General features: G+C 40.5%; 1 protein-coding gene and 1 pseudogene across 2 annotated transcripts in view; both read right to left on the bottom strand.

Moving 5' to 3' along the window:
• The window catches only part of TAF12 (TATA-box binding protein associated factor 12), a 33650-nt gene that overhangs the window by 1546 nt on the left and 4247 nt on the right, over positions 1–27857 (bottom strand). The window contains exons 2-6 of one of the 2 annotated variants that reach the window (XM_055330999.1): positions 16447–16531; positions 15466–15717; positions 13679–13756; positions 6387–6501; positions 259–347 (exon numbers count right to left, since the gene is read on the bottom strand). In XM_055330999.1, coding sequence (XP_055186974.1) covers positions 259–347; positions 6387–6501; positions 13679–13756; positions 15466–15717; positions 16447–16518 — 606 coding nt within the window. In that variant the 5' untranslated portion in view covers positions 16519–16531. The remainder of the gene's footprint in view (positions 1–258; positions 348–6386; positions 6502–13678; positions 13757–15465; positions 15718–16446; positions 16532–27857) is intronic. The other variant, XM_055330998.1, reaches the window with a different exon arrangement.
• On the bottom strand, positions 23792–23874 carry LOC129514345 (U4 spliceosomal RNA; annotated as a pseudogene).

Here is a 27857-nt window from a genome sequence, read left to right on the forward strand (position 1 = left end):
TTTAAGTGACATCCATCAGGGTTGAGAAAAAAACCTGAGTGAGACCTCATGTAGGAACAGCAGAGTACCAGAGAAATAACTGACTGCTCTTCCCATGGAGTCCTACTGCCTCTTGCCCTCTCTGATCTTTGGTCCAGGGAGCGGAGCTTACTGTGTGGAAGATATGACAACTGCAGGGACAGGAGCTATGTGCACTCTCTCAGAGACACAGCTCAAGGGATCAGCTGGGGCTGCCCTGCGGTTCTGACAACTCCTCACCTGTTTGTGGGCCTCTGTGGTGCAAGCCTTTTTGTAGGGTCGGATTTCTTCAGAGCCAAATCCCGGGATCCACATGTTCCACTGGCGTTCTGCAAGGAAGAGGCCAGCACAGAGATGAGAGACCAGGGAAGACAGTATCCAGGTGCAGTGTGACCCTCAGACAAGGGTCAGGGAGGACTAATATGAGTGACCAACCACAGTAATTAACAGTAGCCCGGCAGACAGGTTCTGTGGAATACAAATGGGTGAATCACATGTGGTGCCTCCAAGGTTTTGAATGACATCATTCGACCTTCTTGCAAAGACAAAGGAATAGACCAGGCTGTAAGTGCTGGGCCCTACAGTTTCCATGCAGCTCCACAAAAGAGGAAAGTCCTTTGTTCCTCTTCTTTTTTTTTTTTTAAAGTAGGCTCCACGCCCAACGTGGGGTTTGAACTCACGACACCAAGATCAAGAGTCACATACTCTACCTGAATCAGCCAGATGCCCCTTCAGTTGCCTTACTCCTAAGTTCAAAGTCAATTCTCTCAAACCCAAAGGAAGATGAGGAGCAGAAAGGCATTCCTAGCATTCGGGAGTTAAGAGCTGAGTCCCAACTTTGGTGTTTCACTGTGGAGCTGGATGGCGCCGGGTCTCAGTTTCTCAGTTTCTTTATCTTTTACATGGTAGTAACAACTGTAGTAACAGCCTCACAGGAGGGTTGAGGGCATTCAAGGGCATAAGGCAATCTCAGAGCCTGGGATATATTCACGGAGATATGGATATAGACATAGGTATGTCCATGCCACAGCCCTGTGTCCTGGTGCCACTGGATATGATCATCCTTGTCAGAGTGTCACCAGAAGTCCCAAGAGGGCAGAGATTTTTATTTACTTGACTATGTCAGTAATTGGTATAGCTACTAAGTGTGCTGCACTTTAAGTATACCCAATATAAAAAATTAGACTTACACAAGATTATTTAGGGATTAAGTCTACTTTATCATACTCCCCAAAAGCACTGAAAACATTTGCTTTGCAAATCTGTTTTGCCCCAGGCACAGCACTTACTTAAATAGAATTGAATATTAGTGGTTTTATGGTAATACTTTGTGTCTAACATACAGTAACTATTGGGTGAATGAGTGATTCATGTTTGGTTCTCTAATAATTTTACATACAGCTCTCCTCAAATATTTCTTGAAAATAAAAATGTCTGAAGCTTTCTGCTAATATCATCTGTTGTCAGTACTTGAAAGTGACACTGAAAGGGGTGCCTGGGTGGTTCAGTCAGTTAATAGTCTGCCTTCAACTCAGGTCATGATCACAGGGTTGACCTCCCAATTGGGTTCCCTGCTAGGCAGGGAGCACGCTTCTCCCTTTCCCTCTGCCACTTCCCCTGCTTGTGCGTGTGCTCTCTCTCTAATAAAGAAAAAAAAAAAAAAGACAGTGACACTGAAATATTCTTTGGGAATTAAATTACAATCAACACTCAGTGGATCAGGATATGGATCTGCAAAGTCTCTTTAAAGGAAGAGAGTAGAAGGGTGCCTGGCTGGCTAAGTTGGTGGAGCATGTGACTCGATCTCAGGGTTGAGTCTGAGCTCCACATTGGGTATAGAGATTCCAAAAAATATAAAATCTTAGGGGAACCTGAATGTCACAGTCGGTTGAGTGACTGACTCTTGGTTTTAGCTCAGGTCATGATCTTGAGGTCGTGGAACTGAGCCCCACTTTGGGTTCTACACTCAGTGAGGAGTATGCTTAAGACTTTCTCTCCCATAAATAAATCCAGGTGCCTGGGTGGCTCAGGTGGTTAGGCATCCAATTCCTGGTTTCAGCTCAGGTCATGATCTCAGGGTTGTGGAATCAAGTCTGCATCCAGCTCCTCACTCAGTACAAGTCTGCTTGAGATTCTCTTTCCCTCTTCCTCCCCATTCATTCTCTCTCCAAAATAAATAAAATATTTTTTAAAAAATTAAAATAAGGGGATCCCTGGGTGGCTCAGCGGTTTAGTGCCTGCCTTTGGCCCAGCGTGTGATCCTGGAGTCCTGGGATTGAGTCCCACATTGGGTTTCCTGCATGGAGCCTGCTCCTCCCTCTGCCTGTGTCTCTGCCTCTCTTTCTCTCTGTGTCTCTCATGAATAAATAAAATCTTTAAAAAAAATTAAAAATATATACATAAATCTTTAAAAAAATAAAGATAAATCAAAAACATTTAAATCTTAAAAAAATAAAAAAGTAGCTACCAGGCAAGAATGTACACACATTATGTGTGTGTGGCAAAATATTTAAATATGTATGTATTTATATTTTATGTAATATTAATGTAATAGCAATAACAATCATTTAGTGATTAAAAGGTATAGTAAAATGTGTGGCATATACCAGCATTATACAAAGCATTCTATGTACATTATGTCATTGAACTTCTAAACTTCTTAAGACTGTACATCAGAAGGGAATATTAGTTAGTTACACAAGCATAGGAAATCAGGTTAGAAGCAAACCCGGTTGTACCCATCCCAGTCTGTTATGAGAGAGGTGGTGTCCAGAATTTACAGCCCCACTGGCAAGCCTATCTTTGTTGGGGGGGGGTGTTCAGCAGATCTAGGTGGTTCCCTAATTCCCCACACTACAATCCCATGCCCCACTAAGCAATCTTCTGATTATGATTCAGTCTCTATTAGGCCTGCTACAGAAGCTCCTCTGGCCATGCAGATTTGTGAGTATTCTTGTCACTGTGGTAAGTACTTCTCATCCTTAAAGAACAAACAGCATTCCAATTTTATTTTCAATAATTAAAATACAAAAAAAATTAAAAATACGAATGCTTGGGATCCCTGGGTGGTGCAGCGGTTTGGCGCCTGCCTTTGGCACAGGGCGCAATCCTGGAGACCTGGGATCGAGTCCCACGTCGGGCTCCCGGTGCATGGAGCCTGCTTCTCCCTCTGCCTGTGTCTCTGCCTCTCTCTCTCTCTGTGTGTGACTATCATAAATAATAAAAATTAAAAAAAAAAGGAATGCTAAACTCTCAAAGTAATATAATCTGTTGTATGTGGGATTTTTGTGGCAAAATATACATAAAATTTACCATTTTAACCATTTTCAAGTATATAGTTTAGTGGCATTCTGCATATTCACATTGTTGCGCAACCATTACCACTATCCACCTCCAAAGTGCTTTCATCATCTTAAACTGAAACTCTGTACACATTAAATAAGCCCCCATTTCCCCTCCTGCAACCCCTTGTTGCCACCATTCTACTTTCTGTCTCTGTCAATTTGCATTGTGATGGTTTTAAAACATGTCTGCAAATTCCTTTACGTGCCTCCCATCATGAAGTGGAGCTTGTGTTCCCTCCCCTTGAACCTGGACAAATCTTTTTTTTTTTTTTAAAGATTTTATTTATTTATTCATAGACACACAGAGAGAGAGGCAGAGACACAGGCAGAGGGAGAAGCAGGCTCCATGGGGGACTCGATCCTGGGTCTCCAGGATCACACCCCAGGCTGCAGGCGGCGCCAAACCGCTGCGCCACCGGGGCTGCCCTGGACAAATCTTTTTGATAGCCTCAAAGAACAGAATTCAGTGGTCACCTGATCTCAGGGTTGTGAGATCGAGCCCTGAATCATTGGAGAGTTTGCTTCTCTCCTTCTTCCTCTGCCCCTCCCCCTGGTTCTGTGCCCCCTCCCAATCAATCAATCAATCAATCAATCAATCAATCTTTAGGGGTAAAAAAAGAATGGAATTCAGTAGGAATGACGCTGTGTGACTTCAGATACTGGGTTAGTAAAGGCTGTGTAGTTTCTGTCAGGTAGTTATGGGACACTCATCTTGGGAGCCTCTGGCTACTAGGTAAGAAGTCCAGGTCTCCTAAGACTGCACAGTCAAGAGACTACAAAGAGAGGGAGACCTTTGGAGTCCCAGGTTTGTTGTTGTTGTTGTTTTACGGGTTTACTTATTTTATTTATTATTTTTTTAAGATTTTATTTATTTATTTATAGAGACACAGAGAGAGAATGAGAGGCAGAGACACAGGCAGAGGGAGAAGCAGGCTCCATGCAGGGAACCAGACATGGGACTCGATCCAGGGTCTCCAGGATCACGCCCGGGGCTGCAGGCGGCGCTAAACCGCTGTGCCACCGGGGCTGCCCGGGTTTACTTATTTTAGAGAGAGAGAGAGAGAGAGAGAGAGAGAGAGAGAGAGAGAATGAGCAAGCATGAGAGAGAGGGGAAGAAGGAAATGGAGAGTGAGAGAGAATCCCAAGTGGACTCCTCATTGAGCCTGACTTGGGGCTTGATCTCACAACCATGAGATCATAACCTTAGCAGGAACAAAGAATCAGATGCTTAACATCCTGCACCACCCAGGTGCCCCCGGTGTCCCAGATTTTTGAGAGTTTCTAGCGCCGGTATCAGACTTGGACATGATGAAACTGTTATGGGTTGAACTGTGTCCTTCAAAAAAACATGTTTAAGTCCTAATCCCCAGTACCTTAGAATATACTGGAAATAAGGTTATTGCAGATACAATTAATTAAGACAAAGTTGTACGGATGTAGGGTGGGCCCTTAATCCAGTATGGCTGGCATCCTACAAGAGGAGAAGAGACAAAGAGAGGGACACACACAGGAGAGAAGGCCATAGATGGAGTGATGCAGCTATACACAGAGAATGCCAAGGACTGCTAGCCACCTCCAGCAGCTAGGAAAAGGCAAGGAAGGATTCTTTGTAGAAGCGTTGGACAGATCATGGCTCTGCTGATAACTTGATTTTAGATTTTTGGCCTCCAGAAATGTGAGAGAATACTTTTTTTAAAGATGTTATTTAATTATTCATGAAAGACACACAGAAAGAGAGGAAGAGGCACAGGCAGAGGGAGAAGCAGGCTCCATGCAGGAAGCCTGACATAGGACTGGATCCCAGGACTACAGGATCACACCCTAAGCCAAAGGCAGATGTCCAACGGCTGAGCCACCCAGGTGTCCCTACATTTTGTTGTTTGAAGATACCTAGTTTGTGGCACTTTGTTACAGCAGCCCTAGGAGACTAATACATCTTCTTTCAAAATAATCTCAGCCCCAGCTACCACTTGACTTTAATTATATGAGACCCTCAGCAAAACTGCCTAGCTAAGCCAGTCAACCCTCAGACATGAACAGAATAAACGATTGCTACTGTATTAAGCCACTGTTACTGTTTTAAGATTGTTACCTAATAATAGATAATTGGAATGTCTGTCATCTGTTACTAATGCCTGCAGCAATGCTAACCATAAATGTGTTATTCTACCAAGACTACCAGCTCCTCCCCAAGCCACATCTTCCTGACACTGGGAAGAAAGCTTTTCAGTAATTACTCATGAGCTGATCTATACTGAATCTCTTAATATCTTCTGCCTCATTCAGTTGACCTGATTATCTTTGGTTTTGTTTTGTTTTGTTTTTTGACCTGATTATCTTTGTACTCACAAGATTGTTCACTTTCTTTTGAGCACATTGTAATCAATGCAGAGGAGCTTATTCATTTCCCAAGTGGTTATGGTTATCAATGTTAGATAAGCATCTATCAGAAAAACCCAAGCTTGAATTAATTATATGTATATTATGCTTATAATTTGGGGAAGGGGAATGCATAAATAGGCTAAAAACTAGAAAAGAAATACCTTTATTTATTTATTTATTTATTTATTTATTTACTTATTTACTTATTTACTTATTTATTTATTATTTATTTTTTGAAATACCATTATTTAAATGGTGGAGACATAATAGCTACATTTACAAAACTCTTACTTTGTGCCAGGCCCCAAGCTGGTCACCTAAAACATAACCCATAATTTTCACTATCACTCTATAAGGATATTATGATCTCTGCTTTACAAATGAGGAAAGAGGCTCTAAGAGAAAGTAAGTAGGAAAGACAAGGTGATAACAGACAGAAAGTGGCAAACCCAATGCGTACAGGATCATTCTCCAGACCATCGATGGATTTTTCTTCTCTGTGTAATGCTACTACTTAATGAATACATCTACCCCAGAGCCCCAAAGTCTAATCCTGACAGGAAAGTTCCTCTGACTACACTTTCCTGGTAGTCCTGAAGGAGGAAGAGTGTGGATGCCTTAGGGAGAAACAAGACCCCATACCTAGATGCAGCTGGACATCTTTCACCTCCAGGGTGCTGGACTTGCGATGCCGAGCAAGCTGGCAGGCTGCTGTCACCACACTCTCAATAAAATCATCAGCAATCTGCAGCAGCATCTGGGGAAGACAAAAGTGGGGGAGAGTAACCATGACATTGGCAGAGTAAGCTCCTGTTGCTGAGACAACTGTCTGCTTGAATCACGTATTTTGTTAGGCTTTCTATTAGAAGGCCTGGAATCAGCATTTGGGCTAAGGTGAGGATGAGGAGGAGTGAGGACAACACTAGAAACACATCAACTAAAAAAAAAAAAAAAAGAAACACATCAACTCATTAAGCAGGTTGACTGCAACTCACACCATTCTGAGGACTCTCATACTTTCTACCTAGAGGCTTCAACCAGCCCTCACCCTCACTCTCATGTTTTCTTCAGAATTATGTGGGAAAACAAAAGTGAATCATTATACTTCCTCACTCTTAGTTTCTAAAGTCCTTATACTAATCCTGTGGAAAAAAATGGGGCATGGATTTTATCTTCCTTCTATACAGAAGGGTGCTAACTCCTGGACACGCAACTGTTAAAGAGTGGAATCACGATTTGACTTCGAGGTTCCATATCCAAAACTTGGGTTCTTTCCACTTCATTATCAATTATCCTGGACTATGTGAAGAGTAAAGTCAGAATTGCGAAGCTAAAAATCTATGTGAAAAAACTGGAATTTTCATCAGTTAATACAATCCCCATGGCTTCCTCTACTGACCAAAAATAAAATTAAAACCACAGAAGACATTCCTTATTTTGCTAGGCCACTATCACATTGTCATCTTCCTCAGTCTAACGCTCTCCCATCTGAGCCATCTCGGCCGCTACATTGTCATCTTCCTATGAAACCAAATGGATGCCATCTAATGGAGAGATTCCTTCCTTCCTTTCGCTTTTTTTTTTTTTTTAAGTTAGCTCTATGCCCAACATGGGGCTTGAATTCACCACCCCAAGACCAAGAGTCACATGCTATACTGACCTAGTCATCCAAGTACCCCCCACGGAGAGATTTATGATTAAACATGGCAGACCAATTTCAAAAATAACCTCCTCTCTTTCCCTAAATGCACTAAAATAACAGTAAAGGAAAAAAAGACATATAAATCCACAAAGATAATAAGAAAAGGAGAGAAAAACTTAAGAGATCCCAATAAACTTTTTTTAAAAATTTATTCATGAGAGACACAGAGAGAGGCAGAGACATAGGCAGAGGGAGAAGCAGGCTCCCTGCAGGGAGCCCAATGTGGGACTCAATCCTGAGACTCTGGGATCATACCCTGAGCCAAAGGCAGACCTCAACCACTGAGCCATCCAGGCACCCGATCCCAATAAACTTTCAAAGTAAATTTTTGCCAAAGAGGTAACAGGAAAATTGGGATCTGACTTAGCACACAGAAGGTACAACATAAGTGCCCACAGAGGGGACCCCAGTGAGAATTGAACTGATTTGCCCCCTGACATCCCTAAAAGATCCAGGATCTGGAAATGCCATCTATCAAGGAAAATTGGGCTGAGGCATGGAACTAAAAACTGGGAAATTATAGGTCTATATACAGACTGGACCCCATGCCCCCATTCTCCAAAAACAAACAAGTTACTCCTCCCCACACACATCTGACCTAGAACACAGTAGGTTTATTCTCTAGAGAACTGAATAGGCATGGCTCTGGATTAGAACAACCAGACACAGCAGAGGTAGGGGACAGACACAGCCTTTCTCTCTTGCCTTGCTCCCAGAATATCAGAAGCTAGAGATAAACCCTCCAGATAGGAGCCTAGAGGACTTTTCTCTGGAGATGCTAAATGACTCCAGAGAAAAAACTTACAGATACCAACATGTAGAGAATCAGCTTTTTAGTGGCTTAGTCATTAAAAACAGATAGTCAAGAATACCAAACATGTGAAGAAAATCTCCAACACTAAAAAGAAAATAAACCAAAGGAGAAAAAAACGGACACAGAGGACACTAAGATAATACAGGGAAAAGAAGAAAATGTCAAAAAATCTAATTCCTCAGAGAGAAGGGTAAGAGAAGATATTACAATCATAAAATAAGAACAAAGTGGCTTGGGGATAAAAAAGATCAATTAGGGGCACCTGGCTGGGTTAGTCAATAGACCGTGCAACCTTGATCTCGGGGTTGTAAGTTCAAGCCCCATTTTGGGTGTAGAGATTACTTATAAAACAGAATCTTAAAAAAAAAAAAAAAAAAGACCAATTAGTCAATAAGAAAACCTCATGGGAATTAAAATTTTTATGTCAGAAAAACCCCAGACGTCTGTGTGGCTCAACAGTTGAGCATCTGCCTTCGGCTCCGGGCGTGATCCTGGCACGGGGATAGAGTCCTGCACTGAGCTCTCCGAGAGAAGCCTACTTCTCCCTCTGTCTGTCTCTGCCTCTCTCTGTCTCTCATGAATAAATAAAATCTTTCCAAAAAACCCCACAAACAAACCCCCCCCAAAAAAAAAAACTTTAAAAGGTTTAAAAGATAAACTAAGGGAAATCTTCCTATCAAGTAGAACTCAGAATCTTAAAGAAATGAAAAATAAGAGAGCAAAGACAAAAAATCCCTGAGAATTAATGCTGAAGATTCAATATACAACCGTCACTATGGAAGAAAGAGATGGGGTGCCTGGGTGGCTCAGTCAGTTAAGCATCCTACTCTTGGATTCAGCTCAGGTCTTGATTCATGGCTCAGGAGATCAAGCTCTGCCTCAAGCTCCATGCTCAGTGGGAGTCTGCTTAGATATTCTCTCCCTCACTCACTCTCTCTCAAATAAGTAAATAAATCTAAAAAAAAAAAAAGAATGATAGAGCAAAAGCAGAGAAGAAATTATCAAAAAACTAATGTAAGAAAATAGAAATCTCACACACTACTGGTGGGAATCTAAAAGGATGCAGCATTTTTGAGAAACAGGTTATAAAAACATAGTTATCACATGACTCGATTCCACTCTGCAGTATATTACCAAGAAAAATGAAAACATATTTCTACACAAAGCCTATACATTAATATAGAAAAAAAAAGAAAAAACAAAAATTTGTTTAAAATCTGCACATGAGGGACACCTGGGTGGCTCAGCGCTTGAGCATCTGCCTTTGGCTCAGGGTGTGATCCCGGAGTTCCAGGATTGAGTCCCACATTGGGCTCCCTGCATGGAGCCTGCTTCTCCCTCTGCCTGTGTCTCTGCCTCTCTCTCTCTCTCTCTCTCTCTGAATAAATAAATAAAATCTTAAATTTTTTTTTAATTTATTCATGAGAGACATATATAGAGAGAAGCAGAGACATAGGCAGAAGGAGAAGCAGGCTCCATGCAGGGAGCCTGACGTGGGACTCAATGCAGGGTCTCCAAGATCATGCCCTGGGCTGCAGGCGGTGCTAAACTGCTGTGCCACTGGGGCTGCCCTCTCATGAATAAATAAATAAAATCTTTAAAAAAATAAAATAAAAATAAAATCTGCACATGAATGTTTATGCAACATTATTCATAGTAACCAAAAAGTGGGCACAATTTATCAACTGATGACTGGGATAAACAAAATACTTATGTCCATACAATGGAAGAGTATTGGGGCAGCCCCGGGTGGCCCAGCAGTTTAGCACCACCTTCAGCCCAGGGCGTGATCCTGGAGACCCTGGATCGATCGAGTCACACGTTGGGCTCCCTGCCTGCTTCTCCCTCTGCCTGTGTCTCTGCCTCTCTCTCTGTGTGTGTTTCTCATGAATAAATAAATAAAATCAAAAAAAAAAAAAAACAAATCAATGGAAGAGTATTCAGCCATAAAAAGAAATAAGGTACTCATACCTGCTACAACATGAACTTTAAAAACATTATACTAAAAAAAAAACCAAAACATTATACTAAATAAACGAAGCCAGTCACAAACATCACATATCATATGACTCCATTTATCTGAAATGTCCAGAATAAGCCAATCTACAGAGACAGAAAGTAGATTAGCAGTTAGTTGCTTAAGGGCTGTAGGGGGGGATACCTGGGTGGCTCAGCGGTTTAGCGCCTGCCTTTGGCCCAGGGCCCGATCCTGGAGTCCCGGGATCGAGTCCCACAGTCCCACGTCGGGCTCCCAGCATGGAGCCTGCTTCTCCCTCTGCCTGTGTCTCTGCCTGCCTCTCTCTCTCTCTCTCTCTCTCTCTCTCTCATAAATAAATAAATAAATCTTAAAAAAAAAAAAAGAGGGGCTTTAGGGGTTGGGAAAAAATGGGAGTGACTGCCAACAGGTAGGTATAGGTTTTCTTAAGGAGTGAAGAAAATGTTTAAAAATGATTGTGTTGAGAGTTGCACAATTCAGTGAAAAGACTTAGAACAACTGAACTGTAATTTCAAATGAGTGAATTTTTTGGTATATGAATTATACTTCAATAAAACTGCTACCCCACCCCCACCCTCACCCCACCCCCACACATACACACAAAGAGAGCAAATATTTTCCCTCTGGTAAAAAAATGAAAATAGGGATCCCTGGGTGGCTCAGCAGTATAGCACCTGCCTTTGGCCCAGGGCATGATCCCGGAGTCCTGGGATCAAGTCCCACATCGGGCTCCCTGCATGGAGCCTGCTTCTCCCTCTGCCTGTGTCTCCCATGAATGAATAAATAAAACCTTTTAAAAAAAAATGAAAATAAAAATGAAGTCATACTGTTTTTGTAACCTGTATTTCTTTTCCCTGTCACTACATATTCCTCAGCAAAGGCAAAAAAACCCCACAAAAAACAAAAACAAAAACAAGAAACTCTAAACCCCAAAATAAATAAGATCATCATATGGGTGCCTACGTGGCTCAATTAAGCCTCTGCCTTCAGCTTGGGTCACAATCCCAGAGTCCTGGCATCAAGCCCCATGTCAGGCTCCCTGCTCAGTGGGGAGTCTACCCTCTACCTCTGCCCCTTGCCCTGCTTGTGCTCTAATAAATAAATAAAATCTGAAAAAAAAAAAAATCCTGGAGATGAGGCACTCAAATTCCCAAAGTAAAAGGATTCAGGAGCCCAGCACAATAAATGAAAAAAGATACATACTAAGGCTCGTATGAAATTTCAGAATAAAAAAAAGGAAGACTAAAAAAATCAGAATCAGAATAACATAAGATTTCAGGATGCCTGGGTGGCTCAGGGGTTGAGCGTCTGCCTTCGGCTCAGGGCGTGATCCCACAGTCCAGCGAGCGAGTCCCACATCAGGCTCCCTGTGAGGGGCCTGCTTCTCCCTCTGCCTGTGTCTCTGCCTCTATCTCTCTGTGTCTTTCATGAATAAATAAATAAATAATAATAATAATAAAAAAGAATAACATAAGATTTCTTTCTTTTGGGATGCCTGGGTGGCTCAGCAGTTAAGCACCTATCTGCCTTTGGCTCAGAGCGTGATCTGGGTCCCAGAATCGAGTCCCACATCGGGCTCCCTGCGAGAAGCCTACTCTTCTCTCTCTCTGTCTCTACTTCTCTCTCTGTGTCTCTCATGAATAAATAAGCAGAATATTTAAAAAAAAAAAGTTAAAAAAAGATTTCTTTTTTTAAGCAGCCTCCTTGCTGAACTCATGACCCTAAGGTCAAGAGTTGCATGCTCTATGGAGTGAGTCAGCCAGACACCCTGCATGATTTCTTAATAGATTTTTGAGAACAATGGAGTTATGCCTTCACGATTGAAAGGAAAAAAATATTTTCATAATCTAATTCTAAATCCATTCAAGCTAAAAATTAAGTGTGAGGTAAGAATGTAGATATTTTCAAACATTTGCCTCTCATTCATCCTTTTGTAGGCAGTAACAACAACAACAACAACAAAAAAGTGCTCTAACAAAAAAAGGGAGTAAAGAAGAGGATGTAGGATCTAGGAAATAAGAGAGCCAAAGAGAAAAAAAAATAGCAAAAGGAAGACGCAGGAGGGGTTTGTTCAAGTGGCCTAAAATTAATCAGACCAGAACATTGGAGGTTTCTGAGAGTGAAATCTAAGGGAGGGGAGGACCCAAATCTGTGATTATTTTTCCATTTGGAAAACAATGTTGATAGGTGTACACTGGAGCTGATAGCAAAGGAGAACAAAAATGGCAGAAACTAAATAAAAATAAGTCAATCAAGGGGGTGGCCTGACTAGTTCAGTCTGTATAGTGTGCGACTCTTGATCTCAGGGTTGTAAATTTGAGCCCCATATTGGGTACAGAGATTACTTAAAAAAAATAAAATATGGGACTCCTGGGTGGTTCAGTTGGTTAAGAGTCTGCCTTTGGCTCAGGTCACGATCCCAGGGTCCTGGGCTCGAGCCCTGCATCGGGCTTCTTGCTTGGCGAGGAGTCTGCTTCTCTCCCCCTCCCTCTCCTTCATGTGTTCTCTCACTCTTTTTTCTCTCTCTAATAAATAAAAATCTTTATTTTTTTTAAAGATTTTATTTATTTATCCATAAGACACACACAGAGAGAGAGAGAGAGAAAGTCAGAGACACAGGCAGAGGGAGAAGCAGGCTCCATGCAAGGAGCCCGATGTGGGACTCAATCCCAGGTCTCCAGGATCACACCCCGGGCTGCAGGCGGCGCTAAACCGCTGCGCCACTGGGGCTGCCCTAAATAAAAATCTTTAATAAAAAATTTAAAAATAAAAAAATAATATCTTTAAATTTTAAAAAGTCAATTATCAACTTTAATATGTAGTACAAAGCAGGACTTGGTTCAGTGGTGAACAATATGTACTTGGTCAGAATAATTTAAATACTGATTTCTGAGTTATCCAAAAGCTGAGATCAACCTATATTGGAAAAATGAGGGAAAGGAAAGCATGGATGGACATGTGCGAGGGGCTTAACAAAATTCTCATCTAACAGAAGTCAGTAGACAGAAATCAAAGAGTATCTGTTTCAGCGTATTACTTAGAAATATGGAGGAATATTATAGAAACAACCAAAATTGTTGAAAGTGAATGCCTATGAGCAGCAAACTAAATCCTTTTTGCCAAGCAAAAGTAGCGGCAGCTGCTAGGTATAAAGTGCTAGGCATTCTCCTAGATGACTGCTTTACAGTGATTCCACGGGACTCTCAGGATAACCCTACTGGTAAATAGTACCACACTCCACCAACACAAAAGGAAGTAGAGTCTCAGAAAGCTTAAGTGACTTGCCCACAGATACAAAGCTGGGAAGTGGCAGATCCAAGATCCAAATTCAGATCTATCTGCCTGTAAAGTCTGTGCTCTTAACCACTGTCCTGTTTTGGCTCTCAGGGACATGGACTATGGGGTGCCCAACCCCACCTTACCTCCTCCACATCTTCATCCAATTGCTCATTAGGATCCACTTCTCTTACTAAGTCTTGTAATTTCTTCTTGGTCAATACCTACAGTTAATTGGGAGAAGATTGTTCAGCCAAGTATTAAGGAAACAGAACACCGTGTTACCCTCTAATGAAGAAATGCTGTCTATGTGTTGGGTTTAGTTTCTACTTTCCAGAAGTTAACAGTGTGGCTGACCCAGTAGAATGCTACAAGACTATACTCTCATGACAGAAGTAGCCCAGGGAAAGGCTGAAAGAGCAGTGTGCAAGAGAGGCCAACATCTGTCAGTTTATTTATGCCTCTTTTGCTCACTGTGCCTTACCTTCTATTTGCAATTTTCTGACCACAACTTGTACCATGCCTCTGTTGCCTTTGGACATGCTCTTCCATCCTTTCTCCTATATGCTCAGTCCATGGTGCCTTCTTTCTGCTTTTCCTAGCCCACCCAGGTAAAAGGAATTACTCCTTTGGCCTCCACTGTACCCAGTGCACCCTTCTGTCACTGCCTATATTTATAAGCTTGCCTGTTTCTGACTCAATAGGCTGAAAGCTCCCTGAGGGCAGGGACCATGTGTTCATCTCTGTCTAATATTTGTGTGTGTACAACTATGATCTCTCTTTCATAAAGGAAATGTCATGTCACATACACTTGCCAATAAACAATATACATCAAAATGCTAATCATAGTTATTTTGGCTTGGCAGTAGAATTATGGGCTCTTTATTCTTCTGTATAAGTTTCTGTGATAGCATGTATTATCTTGGAAATAAAGAACAAAATTTTTAGATGAATATTTGTTAATATGTGTCAGATTTATCCATTCTAGTATTACCCCTTAGTGCAAGTCTTCATTCTATGTTTTGATTTACTGTGAAAGTTTTAGACTTTGTCTTCTCTCAGTCTGCCATGGTTCCTACGTTTCTTGTCCACATACTGCCAAGTTAGTCCTCCTAAGACATGACTTTTTTATTGTTACTCTTATTCCTCTATTAAATATTTGCAAAGACTGTCTAATGATCAAAAGTTTCAAAGGAGACTGACTAGTATCTGCCCAGTATATTCTCCCATGACCCTCCTATACAATTTTACCTCCCTCCTGTTCCAACAGACTCCATATTTAACACACGTTAGCTTCCTATCTGCCCAACCCTCCCTACTTATCTTTGCTAGTCCCTCCCACCATTTTCTTGAAATGTCTCTCCCTCTTATTCTATTCCGCCTACAAGGCCCAAGACAAGAGACTATACTTATTTCTTGCCTCTTGTGGCTCTGGAGGGCAGAATCAGAATCATGGACAGAAAGGGGTGGGGGTGGGGGGCTGATTTTAGAACCAGTGTAGAAAGTTAATAATGGCAGCAGCTGGACAAACTAGAAGGAGAAAAGACTAGAGGCAATGGTATTTTTATTACAGGGATAATGAATAATGAATCCATTAGATATTTTACTATTTTATTTAAGGATTATATAGCATATAAGAAGCATATATATATTTTTTCTATATACATATATAAAAACCTGTCATAGGCAATACGTTGTTTGTGTGTAACTGTATGTACATATACATACGCACACATAAACACTGCAGAGTAAACACTGATCAATGTTGTACATGATCATTCGATAAAGAACTTTAGAAGTCCAAAGGAAAAAAAAGGCTTTCTTTTCCAGCTGAGAGGAAGAGGTAGCATCTGAGATCAACAACTCTCAAAGCATTACTGGTTCAAATCACAGATAAGAGATGCCTAGGAGAGAAAAAAGGAAGAGATGATACCTGATTGTTCTCAGGGCTGAGACGCCCTCCTGTCCCAGGAGTGCCTGGAATCTTTACCACTGTAGTGCTATTGGCCATGGAGCCTTGTGGAGGGGTGCTGGCTGGTTCCGGTTTTATGGATGAGAAATTGGAGAGGTTGATTAGGGCTGAGGGGCCAAACTGGTTCATAATCTGCCGAGCTTTGGACTTCAGCTCATAGAGCTTATCTAGATCCTGTTTCTTTTTGGAGCTGTGAGGACCAAGGCCAATCAACTGTAGAAGGAAAACAAGAGAACTAGCTCCAGAAACACCTTTAATAAAGGATAAGGTGTGAAAGTAAAATTATAGAAGGTCTGTCAGACTTGAAGGGTCTTCAGGGTAGCTGGGACAGTCACCATTTGGTACCTGTACATTAAAAATGGAGGGAATGAAGAATGTTCATTGCTCTCACCTCACATTTAGAAACCATCTCTTCTCCAAACGTGAAATGAAATAGTTCACAAAATTAAATAAGGCAGAAAGTAAATGAAACGAGAAATCTATGTACAAAAATAAACTAGAATGAGTAAGACATTTTTGAAGACTTTGTAAAAATCGAATACTTGGTTAGGTACTACATGCATTATTTTTGAACAGCAAATAATGTTAAATTCAAATAAATCGTGGCACAATAACATACTTAAAACCCAGTCACAAAACTTAAGAAAACAGATTAGTTCATTTTGGCACTTCAAAACATGCTTAAATCTATGTCAGGTCTATGTCTAATAAACACAATTTTTAGCAACCGTTAAAAGTAAGCTGTTCTTTGTCATCAAGAGCAAATTTTCTCTGAGTGTTAGCACTCTTTTAAGTACATGCAGAGTCCCTAGCCTGGAGTAGCCAATACTCCTAAATTTTAAAGCCATGAGGTGGACTCTGTGGACAGCAGCTTTGGTGTCATCAAGATCAGAAGCACATTTACTGAGTTCTGCCAACAGTGGCCTCAACGAGCTTACTTACAGCTATCTGAGTGTCTAGATCTTTAATTACATCAGCAACGGCTGTGAGCCCGGTGAAATGAGAGGCAGCCATTTTCAAAAGCTACCTGTAAATGAACAACTGGCATCAACCACCACCCTTGCCACAGGACTATTTCAGTTGCGTGGCCTGGCACAACTTCACTGACCAGGATCCTAGCAAACTGGATGTGGCAAAACACATCCTTGTTCTTGTCTCCTATTCATACTGGACAGTGAGGAAAACATCTCCATCTCTTTCACACACAACTTTTGAAATTAATGATGATTATAGTGATATAGATTCTCTTCCAATAAAACAATGTTCTATTGTTAGGAATAAGCTAGCAGCATATGAAAACTTGCCAAAATGGTGAAACGAACCTGCAGGAATCATGGCAGTGGTTTTCAGAACTTGTTGAAGCTTAGCAACCTGAACGAATATCTATACCTATCAACTCTTGCCCCCTATTGCTGAGTTCCTCCCCAGCAAACTAACTCTCTGAGAAATCACCTTTCCTGGTTTGCCCTTAATAAAAGCAACTAACTACGCACTGGTTAAGTGATCAAGAGAAACTTGTCCAAGAATCAGCTGAGGGGGACAGCAGAACATTGGGTCACCTGTTTGTTTTTTAACCATATGCTTTCTTTTTCTTTACCCATAAATGTTATTAACGGAAGAATCAGGAATAGGGAAATATTGTTAACATGGTAATAATTCTGTAATGCTATAAAGCCAAACTATTTCCCCACAGCAAGCTATGAAAGAGCTTTATTAAAGATTATCAGTATGTTTACCATATTGAACATATTATACCTTTCAAATAAGTCCCACAACCTTCAAGGGGCTTCCCAAATAGAACTGAGTATTGCTCAAAATAAGACTTTTTTTTAAACAGGGATTTCCATATAATAGAGTTTCTATACTAAGACCTGTAGACCAAAAAATAGCCTATCTTCTCAGCACCAAATATGAACAATCATTTATTAAATTAGGAATTAACCTGAGATGCCTGGGTGCCTCAGTGTATGAGTGTCTACCCTCGGCTCAGGGCCTGATCCTAAGACCCTGGGATCGAGTTCCACATCAGGCTACCTGTGGGAAGCCTGCTTCTCCTTCTGCCTGTGTCTCTGCCTCTCTCTCACTCTCTCATGAATAAATAAAATCTTTTAAAAAATAAAAATAAAAAAATTAGGAATTAACCTTAAAGAATCGCTCCAATGGCTGGCTATTAAGGAAATACAGGGAATCCGTGCAATGTAAGAAAAATCTGAGTTTCTCCCTCAGAAACTAGCACTTTACTACACTGTTTTGCTGAAGAGCAAACAATACTTCTGCATTTTCAGTAATTCTGTGTAAGCCAGCTACTTCTTTCATTAAACAAACAAACAAACAAACAACAGATAATACCCAGACACTCATTACCAGACTGACACTGCCCTTAGTTTCCTAGACTATTCCTTTATTGGGTTGGATTTAAAATACTACATTTTTTTTAAGATGTATTTATTTATTCGTGATAGACATAGAGAGAAAGAGACAGAGAGAGAGGCAGAGACACAGGAGGAGGGAGAAGCAGGTTCCATGCCAGGAGCCCGACGTGGGACTCGATCCCAGGACTCCAGGATCGCGCCCTGGGCCAAAGGCAGGCGCTAAACCGCTGGGCCACCCAGGGATCCCCTAAAATACTACATTCAGATGGGTGATGATTACATGGGCTTATGTCAAATACATCACACTGAATATTTAAGATCCGTGCATTTTACTGTATATAAATCATACCACAATTAAGGACGATAAATCAAATCTCCCGCCCCTTACCGAAATAAGTAAAGGATTATACTCCCAGTAATTATCCCAGAAAAATGAATACTTGTGCTCCTACGCAAACCTATATACTAATGTTCATTCCATTTAGCAGAGGGAAAATATAGATCATTGAATAAATTATGGTATATGAGTACATCTGGAAAACATCTGGTTCATGTTTAAAATTTAAATATTTGATCCACCTGGAATGAGAGGGGACTATATATTCCTCCCTCATACACTCCTCTATTTCAGTTGGATCAAATACTTAAACCTTAAATATAAAATAATATGCTAGAATATAGGAGATTTTTAAAAATTCTGAAATCTAAACCTCTCATTTTGTACAAAAACTAATTCAAAATGGATCATAGACTTCATTATTATTATTTTTTTAAGATTCTGTTTGAGAGAGAGGGAGAGAAAGAGAGATAGAAAGAACACAAGCATGGGGGAGAGGGAGAAGCAAGTTCCCCGCTGAGCTGGGAACCTGATGTGGGGCTCAATTCCAGGACCCTGAGACCACAACCTGAGCCAAAAGCAGACACTTAATCAACTGAGCCATCAAGGCACCCTGGATCATAAACTTTAAAGTAAAATGTACAACTAATAAAACTTTTAGAAAAAAACAGGAAAAAATCTTTGGGCTCTAGCTAGGCAAGGTTCTTAGACTTGACACCAAATGCACAATCAATAAAAGGAAATGCTGAAAAATTGGCCCTCATCAAAATAAAAGTTTCTTCTGTGAAAGCCCCATGTGGAAAGGATAAAAAGACAAGCTATAGACTATGAGAAAATATTTACAAACTACATATCAAACAAAAGACTTGTAACCAGAATGCGTAAAGAACTCTCAAAACTCAACAGTTTTTTTTTAAGTAATTCAGTCACAAAATGGAGAGAAGATACTACCAGACATTTCACCAAAGATACTCAGATGGCAAATGAAGCACATGAAAAGATGTTCAACATCTTCAGTTACTAAAGGAAGGCAAATTAACCCTGCAATGAGGTTACACCTGGGTGGCTCAGCCGGCTAAGTGTCTGCATTAGGCTGCGGTCATGATCCCAGGGTTCTGGGATCAGGCCCAACATGGGGCTCCCTGCCTGCTTCTCCTCCTCCCTCTGCTTGTGCTCTCTCTCTCTCTAATAAATGAATAAATAAAATCTTAAAAAAAAAAAGATCTGCAATGAGATAAAACCACACATCTATCAGAATGACTAAAATAAAAAATAGTGATAGCACCAATGTTGACAAGGATGAAGAGAAACTGGATCACTGGTACATTGCCAGTGGGAATGGAAACAGTATAGCCACTCTGCAAAAATAGTTTGCAGTTTCTTAAAAAATTTAAGTATATACTATCACAGAGGAGCCAAAAGAGACATGAAGACAAATGGAAAGACTAAGATCTGAATAAATCATGGACTTCAGTTAATAATACCGAACCGATGATACTGAACCAATAATACTGAACCAATACATCAATATTGGTTCATTAGTTGGAACAAATGTGCCATACTAATGTAAGATGTTATTATGGAGAAATTCAGTGCAGAGTGTACGGAAACTGTATTATCTTTCCAATTTTTCTATAAAGCTAAAACTGTTCTAAGAAATAGTTCATTTTAAAGAGAAAAAGGGAGGGGAGCCCCAGTGGCTCAGTGGTTTAGCGCCGCCTTCAGCCTGGGGTGTGATCCTGGAGACCCGGGATCGAGTCCCATTTCGGGCTCCCTGCATGGAGCCCGCTTCTCCTTCTGCCTGCGTTTCTGCCTCTCTCTCCCTGTGTCTCTCATGAATAAATAAATAAAATCTTAAAAATAAATAAATAAATAAATAAATAAATAAATAAATAAATAAATAAATAAATAAATGAAAAAGGGAGGAGCATCTGGCTGGCTTAGTCAGTAGGGCATGCAACTCTTTTTTTAAAGATTTATTTTAGAGAGAGTGAGTGCAAATGCATGTGTGCAAAGTGGGGAGAAGAGCAAAGGGAGAGGGACAAGCAGACTCTGCACTTAGTGTGTGTGTGTAGCCGGACCCAGGGCTCGATCCCACCTCCCAAGATCATGACATAAGCCAAAATCAAGCAGTCTTAATCAAGATGCTTAACCAACTGAGCCACACAGGTATCCCAAAGAGCATGTAACTCTTAATCTCAGGGCTGTGAGTTCAAGCCCCATGTTAGTAGTGGAGCCTACTTTAAAAAAAGGCGCGGGGGAGAACAAATCACTAAAACACAAAACAACAGAGATAACTTAAAATATTTAAGAAAAAAAAAAAAGAAAGAAAAGCCAGTCTCAAAAGAACATATATTGTATGATTCCATTTATATGAAATTCTAATCTCTAATGATTTAAAAACTGATCTCTAGCAATAGATGGGGCAGAGACTGCACAGGGACATGGGGGCAGTTTGCGGGGTGGATTAAACACTCTACATCTTAAATGGGGTGTTGTTTACACAACTGCATACATTTATCAAAACTCATCAAATTACTTACAATGTGCTCATTTTATTGTAGGCAAATTATACCTCAATAAAGTTGACTCAGAAAAAGAAAATCTCAACATGCAACTATTATATGACCCAACAATTCAAGTCTTAGGCTTTTATCTTAGAGAAATGAAAACTAACATTCACACTAAAACCTATACATGAATATTCACAGTAGCCTTATTTGTAATAGTCAACTGTAATCAGTTCAGGTGTCTCTCAAGAAGTGAATGTGGTAAACCATACCATGGAAAATTACATATCAATAAAAAGAAAAAAACTTGGGGTACCAGAGTGACTCAGTCAGTTAAATGTTTGCCTTCGGCTCAGGTCTGGGGCCTTGGGATGGAGCCCACAACAGGTTCCCTGCCCAGTGGGGAGTCTGCTTCTCCCTCTGCCCCTTCACTGTTTGCACTCGTGCTTTCACTCTCATAAATAGAAATCTTTAAAAAAAAAAAAAAAAAAACCTTCATAAACATAACTTGGACAAACTTCCAGAGAATTATGCTGAACAAAAGTCAATACAAAAAGAGTACATCTGGGGCACTGAGGTGGCTCAGTTGGTTAAGTGTCTGCCCTGAACTCATGATCGCAGGGTTCTGGGATCAAGTCCTGCATCGGGTTCCCTGCTCAGTGAGGAGTCTGCTTGTCCCTCTGCCTCTACCTCTGCCCTGCTTGTGCTCACTCTCTCTCACTCACTCTTTCTTTTAAATAAATAAAATCTTTTTAAAAAGGGTTACATTTATATAACATTTTTGAAATGACAAAATGTTAGGAATAGAGGATAGATTAGTGAGGCTGTCAGGGCTGGCAGGGAACCAGATGTGGTTATAAAAGGGCAATAGGAGGACCTTTGTGATGGAATCATCATCTGTGATGATGGATTAAAGAATCTACAAAAAAAAAAATACTCTGGTTTCTCTTCAGATCGAATAAATCTTTCACCTTTTGCTAAAAAATAATAATAATCTACAAAAATGACTAAATTGTATAGACTTAATGCATATACAGCCACAAATGAATACAAGTAAAACTAGGTAAATCTGAGTAAGACTGGTGGATTATATCAATGTTGATATCCTGATTGTCACAGTAGACAACAGTCTTTCAAAATGTTACCATTGAGGAAAACTGAGCAAAGTTCACAAGGGAATTCTCTGTATTATTTCTTATTGACTGTGCATAGATCTACAATTATCTCAACTTTTAAAAACAGGAAAAAATATTCTCAGCAGTAAATGAAAAGCACTTCTCACAGGCGCCTGGGTGTGTCAGTTAAGCTGCCAACTCTTGAGTTTGGCCCAGGTCATGAGCTCGGGGTTGTGGGATCATGTCCTGCATCAGGCTCGTGGAGTCCGTTTGGGATTCTCTTTCTCCTTCTTGCAGGCCCTGACCCCTGCTTGTGTTCCTACTCACTTGGCCTCTTTCTCTCTCTCTAAATAAATCAAATCTTTAAAAAGAGAGAGAGAGACAGAGAGAGAGAAACCCTCCTAAAGATGATGCAAAGCCCAGGAGCCATAAAAGACTGACATGTTCAATCATATAAAAAAAATGCTTGAAAAATAAATAAATAGGAATGCCTGGGTGGCTCAGTGGTTGTGCATCTGCCTTCGGCATGGGTCGTGATCCCGGAGTCCCCAGATTGAGTCCCACATCGGGCTCCCTGCATGGAGCCTGCTTCTCCCTCTGCCTATGTCTTTGCCACCCCCCTCCCTTAATAAATAAATAAATCTTTTAAAAAAAGAAAAATGAAAAGAAAGAAAAACAAATTTTAAATAAAAATTAAAACGTCTGCATGGCAACAAACATAATAAAGTTAAAGGACAAAAGACAAACTAGCAAAAATATATGGAATGTATCAAAGACAAAGGACTAATTTCTGTTACATATAAAAAAACCTATACTTCAATAAGCACCCAAACACCCAAAGAAAAATTGCAAAAACAAACCAAAAAAACAAACAAAAAACCCCCCGACAATACAATAAATTAAAATAGTTCTTAAAGGTATGAAATAACCCTTATTCTCATTCATAATAAAAATACAAATTAAAACCATTCTTCCGGGCAGCCCTGGTGGCTCAGCGGTTTAGTGCCGCCTTCAGCCCAGGGCCTGATCCTGGAGACCCAGGATCGAGTCCCGCATCGGGCTCCCTGCATAAAGCCTGCTTCTCCCTCTGCCTGTGTCTCTGCTTCTCTCTCTCTTTCTGTGTCTCTCATGAATAAATAAATAAAATCTTTAAAAAAAAATCTTCCTTTGGCAATGATGAAAAAGTTGTATACATATTGTTTGAAAGTTTTATAAAGAAATAGTCATTTCACACATTGTTGGACAGGAGGGGGAGGATATTAAATTTGTTGGTCTCTACAAACAGCTACTTGGCAGTACTACCATAATTAGAAAAGATGTATTACGGTATCTAGGTGGCTCAGTCAGTTGAGTGTCTGATTCTTGATTTGGCTCATGTCATGATTCAAAGTCATGAGATCAAGCCCCAAGTCGGGCTACATGCTGAGCATGGAGCCTGCTTAAGATTCTCTCCCTCTGGCATTCCCCCACCCTGCTCACACATGTGTTCTCTCTTTAAAAAAAAAAGAAAAACATATCGTTTTGATCCCATAGTTCCATCTTTATTTTTAAAGATTTTATTTATTTATTCATGAGAGACACAGAGAGAGAGAGAGGCAGAGACACAGGCAGAGGGAGAAGCAGGCTCCACGCAGAGAGCCTGATGTGGGACTCGATCTTGGGTCTCCAGGATCACGCCCTGGGCTGAAGGCAGGCGCTAAACCACTGAGCCACCCGGGCTGCCCCCATAGTTCCATCTTTAGCAATTTATATTATAGTTGGACTTTTTAAAAAATATTTTATTTATTCATGAGAGAATAACACACACACAGCGGCAGAGACACAGGCAGAGAGAGGGAGAAGCAGGCTCCACGCAGGGAGCCTGACGTGGGACTCGATCCTGGGTCTCCAAGATCACGACTTGGAGTGAAGGCAGCGCTAAACCGCTGAGCCACCCGGGACTGTCCTATAGTTGGGCTTCTATGTAAAGGTTTCAATTAGCAATAATCCGCCTCCGATAAACGTCATTGTCTATGATACTTCCACTGTGCAAAGCTTGGACTTCTATGTAAACAGAATACTATACATGTGAGGAGTATCAACCTAAATGTCCATCAAAAGTGATGTAGCTAAATAGGGGTGCCTGCGTGGCTCAGTCACTTAAGCGTCTGCCTCTGGCTTAGGTCATGATCCTGGAGTTCTGGGCTCAGAGGGGACTCTGATTCTACCTCTCCCTCTGCCCCGCTCCCCATTCGTGTTCTCAGGCTCACTCATTCACACTCTCTCAAATAAATAAATAAAATATTTAAAAAAACTGATATAGTTAAATAAATTAGGGCATAACCACATAGTGAAATATATTGAAAAGCGTAAGACTCATGGAAATATTAAGCTGAATGAAAGAATCCAGGACTGCCTGGCTGGCTCAGTTAGAAGAGCACACGACTCTTGATCTCGGTTGTGAGTTAAAGCCCCATGTTGGGTGTAGAGTTACTTAAATAAAATTTTAAAAATTAAAAACAACAATAAATGAAAGAATTCAGTCAAAAAGACCACATGTATGATTCCATTTATATGAAATGTCCAGAATAGACAAATCTACACACACAGAAAGTAGATTAGTGGTTGCCAGGACGGAGGAGGGTAGGAGAGGGATAGGGATTGACTGCTGATGATAGAGGATTTATTTTAGGGGGATAAAAATAATCTGAAATTAGATTATGATGATAACTGCACAACCCTGAACATCCAAAAATGCCACTGAACCGTACATCTGATAATGGTGAATTGTATGATATGTGAATAGCATCTCAATAAAACTGCTTTGGTAAAACAAGGAAGCTCATGAAGTGACCTTTAAGATACACTGTTCATTGAAAATGCAAGGTATGGGGATCCCTGGGTGGCGCAGCGGTTTGGCGCCTGCCTTTGGCCCAGGGCGCGATCCTGGAGACCTGGGATCGAATCCCACATCGGGCTCCCGGTGCATGGAGCCTGCTTCTCCCTCTGCCTGTGTCTCTGCCTCTCTCTCTCTGTGTGTGTGTGTGACTATCATAAATAAATAAAAATTAAAAAAAAATTAAAAAAAAAAGAAAATGCAAGGTATGGAAGAGTATAATTTGTCATTTATTAAAAGACATATAATTATAAATGCATAAATTATTCCTGGAAAGATACATAAACTGATAACAGCAATTACCTTGGTGGGGAGGGGAACGGTAGTATCTGGGTGGCCTACGGGACCAAAGGGGAATATTTACTTTTCATTGTACACCCCAAATTCTGCATATGTTATCTATGAAAAAAGAATTAGCATACTACTGGATGTTTCCTCTGAAAAAATAGGTAATTCTGACAACTGTTTTTAAAAATATAACAAAAAATCGGGGCGCCTGGATGGCTCAGTTAGTCGAGTAATTGACTCTTGATTTCAGCTCAGGTTATGATTTCAGGGTCAAGGGATCACACTCTGTTGGGCTCTGTGCTCAGTAGGGAGTCTGTTTGAGATTCTCTCTCCCATCCCTCTGCCTTTCCCCTATGTTGCACATGTCTAAGATTAAAAAAAAAAATCTTAAAAATAACAAAAAAATATATCAGTAACAACAAAAATGAACATTGATCTATATCTCACACCTTATACAAAAACAAACTCAAAAGTAATCACAGACTTAAAAATAGAAAACTATAAAACTTTTACAAGAAAGCACAGGGAAGGGATGCCTGGGTGGCTCAGCAGTTGAGTGTCTGCCTTTGGCTCAGAGTGTGGTCCCAGAGTCTCAGGATCGAGTCCCACATCAGGTTCCTTGCATGGAGCCTGCTTCTCCCTCTGTCTCTCTGTCTCTCTGTCTCTGTCTCTCTCTCTCTCTCTCATGAATAAATGAATAAAATCTTTTAAAAAGACAAAAGACTAAGTCTTTTGACTTAGTCATATGTCAAATGACTTTATGACTTATGACTTTAGTCATAGACTAAAAGAAAATATTTACAAATTACGTATCTGACAACTCGTATCCAGGATATATAAAGAACTCTCAAAATTAAACAATAAGAAAACAAACAGCCCAATTAAAAAATGGGCAAAACTTCTGAACAGATCCCTCACCTAAGAAGATATACAGATGGCAAATAAACACATGAAAAGATATTCAATATCATTAGTCATCTGGGAAATGCAATTAGGCAAATGAGTAACCACTAAATACTATTAGAATAAAAATTTTTTAAATAGGCAAGTGCTGGAGAGGTAATTGAATAACTGAAAACGTCATACATTTCTGTGTGAATGTAAAATGGTACAATCTCTTTGGAAAACTTTGGTATTTTTTTTTTTCAAGATCTTATGTATTTATCTGAGAGACAGGGAGAGAGAGTGACATACCAACCACAAGTGGGGTAGAGGGGCAAAGGCAGAAACTGACTCCCTGACAAGCAGAGAGCCTGACTCAGGGCTGGATCTTAGGATCCGGGCATCATGACCTGAGTGGAAGGCAGATGCCTGACCAACTGAGCCATCTAAGCACCCCGGTTTGGCAGTTTTTCTTTTTTCTTTTCTTTTTTTTTTTTTTTAAGATTTTATTCAGACAGAGACATAGGCAGAGGGAGAGGGAGAAGCAGGCTTCACGCAGGGAGCCCAATGCGGGACTCGATCCCAGAACTCCAGGACCAAGCCCTGGGCCGAAGGCAGACGCTCAACCACTGAGCCACCCAGACATCCCGGCAGTTTCTTATAAAGATAAATATATAGGGTTGCCTGGGTGGCTTAAGCGTCCTGCCTTCAGCTCAGGTCATGATCCCAGGACCTTGGGGATCAAGCCCCACATCGGGCTCCTTGCTCAGTGGGGAGCCTGCTTCTTCCTTCCCTTCTGCCTGCCGCTCCCCCTCCTTGTGCTCTGTCAAATAAATAAAATCTTTTAAAAAATGTTAAATATATACTTATATGACCCAGTAATCCCACTCTTTGGTATTTACCCTAAAGAAATAAAAACTTATATTCAACAAAAATTGGTATGTGAATGTTTATAGCAACATTATTTATAACTGTCAAAAGCTGGAAACAATCCAGTATTCTTCAATGGGTGAACTATGACTATATATCCATACAATGGAATACTACTTAGCAATAGTAAGAACTACTGATATGTGCAACAACATTGATAACCTCAAATGCATATGCTAAGTGGAAGAGGCAAGACTCAAAAGGCTACTGACTGTATGATTCCATTTATATGACACTCTGGAAAAGGCAAAACTATATGGATGGAGAGAACAGATTAGTGGTTGCCAGTGGCTTGGGGTAGGCTAGGATTGGACTACAAAGGAGCAGCATAAAGGAAATTTTGGGGGTGGTGGAACTTTTAGGTAAGAGTGTTACGGTGCTTATGTGACAGTATGCATTTGTCACAACTCATAGAACTGTACCCTCAAAAGGGTGGATTTTTGGTACAGAAATTTAAAAATAAAACATCACAACCATTCTGAAATGGTCAATGCCTCCACTTCCAAATTACCTGTTTACTGACAACTTTCATCAAGTCAAATTATGGATGATGCTGACCAAGCACAATGGAATGAAGTAACTGTAAATAACCTGAATTCTATTATGTAATATACCATGGTTGCCTTTGGGCTACTCAAATTTCTAATGCTTACTTACTTGGAATGCCAAGAAATAGGGAAGTAGTACAGTGTAAAAACAGAGACATTAACTGTGGGACAGTTAACAATTATAATAGTAAACTAGCATTTACTATGTGGAAATCACATGCTATGGTATTTACAGAATAAGTCCAGAAAGTCCATGCCCCAGTTATCTAGAGTAAAAATTATTTAGTAATTTTATCAAAACAAGATTATGTGGCTGGGAGTTCAATTAAATACTGGGTCTATCCACCCTCCCCCTTACCAGCTGCATTTAAACTATGGTTGACAGGCTCAGGACAACAAGCCCTAACTGCTTTTCCTTCTAACAGCTTGTACCTCAAACAGAAACCGAGTTGTAACCCCATTACTGTATAAAGAGGATCTGATTTTTCAGAGGGTA

The sequence above is a fragment of the Nyctereutes procyonoides genome, unplaced genomic scaffold, assembly GCF_905146905.1.
Source record: "Nyctereutes procyonoides isolate TBG_1078 unplaced genomic scaffold, NYPRO_anot_genome, whole genome shotgun sequence".
Taxonomy (NCBI): domain Eukaryota; kingdom Metazoa; phylum Chordata; class Mammalia; order Carnivora; family Canidae; genus Nyctereutes; species Nyctereutes procyonoides.